Source organism: Phaethon lepturus, unplaced genomic scaffold (genome assembly GCF_000687285.1).
Source record: "Phaethon lepturus isolate BGI_N335 unplaced genomic scaffold, ASM68728v1 scaffold1382, whole genome shotgun sequence".
Lineage (NCBI taxonomy): Eukaryota > Metazoa > Chordata > Aves > Phaethontiformes > Phaethontidae > Phaethon > Phaethon lepturus.
This window is the reverse complement of record NW_010523864.1, coordinates 26,385-33,917: the sequence shown is the minus strand read 5'-3', so window position 1 is coordinate 33,917 and position 7,533 is coordinate 26,385. Positions and strand designations below refer to the sequence as shown.

The window sequence follows — 7,533 nt, the reverse complement described above, 5'->3', positions numbered from 1 at the left end:
TGAACTGGGGAGCCCAGAACTGGACACAACACTCCAGCTGAGGCCTCACCAGCAGGGGAGGGGGGGAGGCACGGAGGGTGTGTAACCTCTCTTGACCTGCTGGTCACACTCTTAATGCACCCCAGGACACCATTGGCCCTCTTGGCCACCAGGGCACATTGCCATCCCATGGACAACTTATTGTCTACCAGGACTCCAAGGTCCTTCTCCGTGGAGCTGCTTTCCAGCAGGTCAACCCCCAACCTGTATTGGTGCATGGGGTTGCTCCTCCCCAGGTGCAGAGCTCTACACTTGCCCTTGTTAAATTTCATGAGTGTCCCCTCCACCCAACTCTCCAGTCTGCCCAGATCCCGTTGAATGGCAGCACAGCCTCCTGGCATATCAGCCACTCCTCCCAGTTTTGTATCATCAGCAAACTTGCTGAGGGTACATTTCAACCCTTCGTCTAGGTCATCAATGCAGATGTTGAACAAAACCTGACCCAGTACCGATCCCTGGGGAACACCACTAGCTACAGACCTCCAACTGGACTCTGCACCACTGACCACAACCCTTTGAGCTCTTGTTGCTTAGCCAGCTCTCGATCCATCTCACAGTACACGCATCCAACCCATACTTCCTGAGGTTCACTATGAGGATGTTATGGGAGACAGTGTCAAAAGCCTTACTGAAGTCAAGGTAAACCACAGCCACTGCTCCCCCTTCATCTACCCAGCTAGTCACTCCATCATAGAAGGCTATCAGGTTGATCAAGCACAATGTCCCCTTGGTGAATCTATGCTGACTACTCCTGATTAACTTCATTGTTAAAAGCATTGGCTTTTGAATAACAGTAACAGAAAAGGAATATCTGCAGTTCTAATAAAGAAGTTAATTCCTTATTAAATAAGTCTTTGAAAGGCTCAATATTAGAAATTATTTGCTTACATAATTACAAGGACATAAATTGGTTTAAATGAGATGACTAGATCTGAAAACAAGGGCCTTCTCTCCTACAGATATTTCTGGAAAGGTGCTCTTTTGTTAGAACCAAATTATAGAGATGTTTTGAAAGTGCTATCATGAAAGATCACATGCTGGGATGGTTAGTCCCAGGGAAATACTCATGCCTTTGGGTTCCAGAGAAGTTTGATAAGGAAAAATTCCATTCTGGAGCTAAATTTTAGCTGTTAGAGATACAGCTTTGAAATCCACACTTTAAAAAAACAAAACAGATTTCCTTTAATAGTGATGGACTTGAGTCTGAAGCATGCAATGGGAATGAGTAAGATACAAAGCAAAGTGAACGGGGAAAAAAACACCCAGGTGGCTTCTGAATCACAGAAGTTGGATGGCAAGGAGTGTCACACTGCCCCAGCAACCCTTGGAAGACATGTTCCAAAAAGCTTCAAAATCTGCTATGCTGCAGCTAAATTGATCAAAATGGCTACAGCATGAGGGGTTAGGATATGCAGTAGCTACTTTGTATGTCATATTCCTTTGAAAACAGGTATAATTTCCATAGGAAAATTAAGCAGCAGCTAATGTTGCTAATGTAAGTCTCCAATTCACTGTGGCTACTCATGCAAGAAATCAGCACATGATGGCACAATCCATAAGTTTTACTGTTAATGGAAAAATGTAGTTTAATAATAAAATATCCTTTCTAATGCCCTAGGGAGGCAAGAAGAAGGTTTAAATAAATAAGAAGGACTTTTCTACCTCCCTAAATTTTCCTTGTTCAACAGGAAATTTCACATGAATTCTGGACTTTGAATCCTCTAAGTTTTCTAGTTTGTGTTATACAAGGACACAATGTGATTCGTATGACTGATCACCTCTTGGTAGATGGACAGAATTTTGCTTGGCATTGTTCAGACATGGAACAAAATCATATTACTTCACCATCTCTAATACAAGAGACACATGGAAACAAATGGGCAGACCACAGGAAAAAAGGAGACAACATTTGTCAGTATGACAGGCAGCAGTCTCAGCAAAGCATCAGAATAACCATTGTCAAAACTCTACAGGCATCACAATAAAGAATACCAAGGAGTGACAGGAAAGACTATGAGAAAGTTAGTTTGAGATGTTAATAAAGAGCTCTTCTCAAATGGGAGGAGCAACAGAAAAAACCTACCAAGCTGTTTGCTTAAAAATAATCTGCACTACTTCTGTTACTTTGTTTATACACAACACAATCTTAATGGTCTGCTCTTTCCACAAGCAACTCTATGAAAAACAAAAGTTTTGAGAATGAAATAGAAAAGTATGTCTAAAAGGGACTAAAACAGAGCACAGCCCAGATAGTTTGACCAACACAACAAAATGCATGGCTCTTCGCACTACTGCCAAATTCTCTCTGCCTCACTGTATAATAAATGGAAAACTTGAAACTCTAAAGAGCCAATGTAGATCAATATCATCTTTTTACAGCAAATTTAAGACTATAAGCTATTTCAAAAGAAATTCCTCATGTTAACACTCAAAAAAAATCTCTTTCCTGCAAAGATTATTCCTCTGTCTGCATGTGTATGTGCAGATCCAGATGTACCAGTACACCTGCATTTCTATGTTAAGAAGGAAAAAAAAGTAGTAGTAAGAGTACAGGGTTTTGCAACAACCTCTTTGCAGTCTCCCTTCCATAACTTTGGACGAGGCACAAGACTGTAACTTTAATTTCAATTTGTGAGTAAGTCTCATATAATCACCTACACAATTTTATGTTACAAGTCAATTTGCATGCTTCCCAAGGAGATAAGTTTTCTAAAGTCTTCTCTGGAATCCACTGATAAAAAAATGGGGGAACCTAATATAGTAAGATATAATGATGAATTAGTCCCCATAGAAAAGTTATCTTTCACTAAGCCCATCAGGAAAGCCTAGATAATCACTAAACATTTCATATTTGCTTTATTATCTTCAGCTTCATATTTTTACTGTGCCTAGGCAGAGCATTTGCAATTCTCTAGCTTTTTCTTCTACAAAATATCAAGCAAGGATAAAGGATTTGGGAACATCAGGTTACATGTAAACAAGAATAATATACAAAACATTTTCTATTTATGCAGGTATACTTACTAGGTAAAGCATCCATTTAAAATATTAGGCCATAGACTTTACAAATTCTACCCACAATCAAAAGCGGCATTTTTACAGAAATTACTATGCACGATAAACATCAAATAAGCTTTGAAAGGAGAATTGTAACCTCTGTGAGGCATGGGAGGGAAGGAGGAGGAGGAGAAGACGACACATCTTAAAAATTAAGAAAAGAGGCAAGGCGATGGAGCCTTCACTTGTCATTCTCCTCAAGTTAAGGGGTATTAAAAGAGGTCATAATTAAACTGCAAATAGACAGTATTTTCACAACACTAATTTTCTCATCTGAGATTTAAACAAGAGAAATAGAACTATTTTCTATCTACAAAATACATTAAATTATACGCTAAATATAGCATTGTACTAATCTGAAACTCATGCCATTACTGCTAATTTTTCAGCTGCAACTTAGATAAGCATCCATCCAATGTAATACCTGACATTTTTCCATTTTCCAAGAGCATACTAACCATTAAAAATACCCTGAACAATGTTTGCATGGGCATCTTTCTTTTCCCAAGTGAAGACCATATAAACCATGACAGATGTGGTATTGCATATGGTGACTGTAGAAGTCCCTTCCATGGGAAGCCATGCAAACCCCCTGGGCTTACATGAAAGGTGCAGACAGCAGGTGGGGAGAAAGCAAACATTAAGCAAATAAGATTGGGAAGATCATTTAGGCATTATAGATTTTACAGTGATTCTTGTAGGCTGAGTAAGATTTACCAGGATTTTTAAAAGGACACTGGAGAAATGTGAGCTTAATGCAGAAGAGGAATGCCTATGTGATGATTTGAAAAGCTGGAAACGTTCAGCTTAGCAGAAAACAAACATGGTTTCCCAAGGGATTTTTCCCCTGCTTCTGCAAATATGAGTTTCAATGAATACTGATGAAGGTCTAAAGAACTAATCTACATCAGCTTTAAGGCATGTGAATTTGGATTTGTGGGAGCTCCAATTTCTAAAGAAATGTAAAGGAACTTAGTCATATACATCCACGAACCAGATTCTGTTCTGTCTTTTTGATACACTGGTTCTGGTGAGAACAACTTAAGTAATAAAAAAGCAAATTTGGTCTCCTAAGTCAACAGAATGTTTTCCATCTGTCTTATGAACGACAAGAAAGAATTAATTCTCCTCTAGTGGATACTGATCTCCACCTTCTATCTGTGAAATCAAATAGACCATGATAATTACTCTAAGTACATTAGTGAAAGTTCAGAATTTCTTCAAATGGGCCATTTTTATTTAATTCCCTATACAGAGAATTTTATCAAAGTAATTCTTCTCTGAAAAAATCTCGATTTATGCATTTAATAACCTCTTGGACTCCCAAGGAAAGCCAGATTCAGGACTGAATAGCTGCTGTGTCAAACTAAAAATGATAACCCAAGCTCTGTGTGCATTAGCGGTGTGCCTTGAGATTACAGTCTATAGCATCTAATAAGGTATGAGCTCCATTTGAAGCTCTTTCCAAAAAATAGAGTATTCGCAACTTCTCTCCCCTCTTTGAATTCTTAGCCACCTGCCGCCAACAGGGTACTAAAAGCAACCCTTTCTTCAACAGAAATCTGTTTTCTTGAAACACATGGGAACCTCAGTACTTCTGACTCTTATTCTTCTGTCAAATTTGTCTGAAATTGGCCAGGGTGTTAAAAAAACACTGCAGGACATGCTATCAAAAAAAGCCTACACCTTTCACAAACCAGGCTATGATATAGCCTTTAGTATTAACATAGGAAACAACAGATAGTCTTTCTTTTCAATCACTTTAAATTCAGTCTTTATAAGTAGTGGTATTCGGATCAGAAAACCTATGTTAATTGAAATGACTAGAGATTTAAAATGCCTTTTTCAGACACGGTTAAACATGCAGAAATTATAATCCATCCGGTACACAGATATTTTTAAGCAAATGAAAAGTTCAATTACATTGTTTACATTTTTCAAGAATATTTTAAAATTATTCTTTTGTCCTCTACATGCTTTTGTTTTTTCATATTTTAAAAATAGCTATTGCTGTTAATTTTAGAGCACTATCCCAGGCTCTCACTTTCTTTAAAGCATTATCTTTACATGAAAGTCAACATCATATTGCCAGTATATGAAATTAAATACACATCCTCACTGGTTGTTTTCAGTTTAGTTGCTGTTTCTCCAAGCAAGTTCTGAAGTGTTTCCAAATAAGTTTAAAGACATCCAATTTATTTTTATTCCACTAAATTGCTTTCTCAAGCAGCATTGTATCCTTAAGGTGTGATATCCAATTATTAACTGCAGAAAATACTTAGAATTTACCAGTACATAAGAGTATCTCTTCTAGCAATAACTAGAAGCACTGGATATAAAGTTCTAGAATAACGCTTTCAATAAGATATAAAAATATAATCAAAGATAGATAAGGAATGCAAGGAATAGTTTTACATGAACATGTATGATATTTATCTGTTATTGTTCGAGTATATGATAACTGAAAAATTTAGATAGATGCATCCTTTCCTGACTAGCCTATGAACTTTACTATTTTCAGTTACATATTTTAACATTCACAAGTAGTTTGCAACAACATTCAAAAGTAATTTATAATTCAAACCTGGCTTCCTACTCCAGGTAAAAGGCAAACTTTTAACAAGGTGAACATTAACACGAAAATTATTACTTTAGACTTGCCCCTCTCTAGCTTGTCATGCATATAAATCTTGTGATTATGCAGCCTGTAACTCCTGCCAAGTGTGGAAGTGTCTTCCTCTTCCTCCAGACCAATTTGTTTGTTTGGTTGGTTTTGTTTTTAAACACACACCACCCTTGCACCTAGCGTTCTTCAGATAAGCCAAATTACCACTAATATTTTGGGTGGATATACTACAGCCTCCTCAGAGTAGCAGCACAGAGATGCCAGTTACAAGCTTCTTTCCTGACTGACCGACGTGACTACAGAGTACAGAAGAAAAATATCCAAAATATTACCTTACAAATATAGATTAGGGATTAGCCAGGCTCAAAACCAGAATTGAGCATCTGAGAGACTAAGCAGATGCCTGCCCAACTAGGCCAAAACTCAAAGCAGTATGGTGGATATTTATTACAAAATATGGGCAGCCACCTAAAGAAAGTATCTGTGACATTTGCATTGTAATTATGAAATGTGTAAATATTGCTTCCGTTTTCACAGACAAGATTAACCTTGCACCCACATCAGCACGTTCTAATTTGTGCCATTGCTTTACTTGGCTCTGGTTTTGTGTACCGTTTATATGGTGTACTACTCAAAACAACAAAACAGCGTTTTGAACAAAGAGTCAGTAAATTGTCAAACTCTTAATTTGCATGAGAATTACATTGCCCACTTTTAAAACATAGCTACATTGGATGCAACAGGAAATTAAGCTTCTAAAATTAAGTGTAGGAGTACAGTTCTTTAAGGAAGTACCATCAGAAGTAATCTACTAGCAGTCTGAGTGCAGTAAGAACAGCATCAAGCTACATAAACTTTAGCTGAATGACCAAAGTATTGATTATTTTAGAGATTAATTTGAAAGTATACTCATACCTAGACAATGTGTCAGCATTGTCTCAACTTTGCTACTAGCTCTATCTTTTTTTTTTTAATTTTTATGATTATTCTTCCTCAGCTGCCACTAGCAAGTGCTGAAATGTCATTGCTTACAGCCTATTTACACACCCAAGCTAATCTAAACTTAAACTCTTCTGATTTTTGACCCAAGGGAATAAACGACAGTCAAATACAAACTGCAAAACTATTCAGCATTATAATCCAGTTTCCTGGAACCTGAGTAGATAGTCATCTGGTTGCCATTTTTATATCTACTAACCAAACCCCACCCTTCTTACATAAAAGGTGAATCTCTATCTGTAAACAGTTCTGCTCAGGTGTTTTACTGTATTTACGCTCCCACAAAATTTCATTATCATTTTTTCCACTTTCACATCCTTCAGTGACAATGTTCCCCTGACTGCTGCCAGTAGGTTTTCAGAAATTTACTTAAGGCAAACACCTCCCAATGACCTGTTAAAAAATAAAACTCAACATGTGTATAACAATAGAATTAATGTACTGTTAAGGTTCCTACCAGCTCACTGCTAAGTCATGCACTTTTAAAACGTTGCTCAGCTTATACTCTTCAGATTCCAGGGGTTGAGTATATTCTTTAGCATGCACAAGGTATGGGTTCACTTGAGTATCAACAGGGAACTCTGAATCCTGGAGAAAAAATAAAATTATTCATTCTCAGAAATGCTGCCAGAGTTCATACAATGTACTACTTACTATGTTGTTATTTTGAAAACACAATTTCTCCACTCTTTTTCTCCCCTGATCAATCTTCATCGATTTTTTTAAAATCACTGTTGTCCTAGATTTACTAATTTTTATACATACTGTTAAAGCTGAGTGCAGGACTGGAACAGCAATAACTGGAAGACTAG

The 7,533-nt window shown here is 37.2% G+C and overlaps 1 protein-coding gene across 1 annotated transcript in view; it reads right to left on the bottom strand.

Moving 5' to 3' along the window:
• Positions 1-7,309, bottom strand: part of LOC104617020 (sperm-associated antigen 16 protein-like) — a gene marked incomplete at both ends in the record, with an annotated part of 347,595 nt that extends 340,286 nt beyond the window's left edge. Inside the window, one exon of the mRNA XM_010282229.1 lies at positions 7,179-7,309. Within this exon, the coding sequence (XP_010280531.1) occupies positions 7,179-7,309 (131 nt within the window). The remainder of the gene's footprint in view (positions 1-7,178) is intronic.
• Between the last annotated feature and the right edge of the window lie 224 nt (positions 7,310-7,533).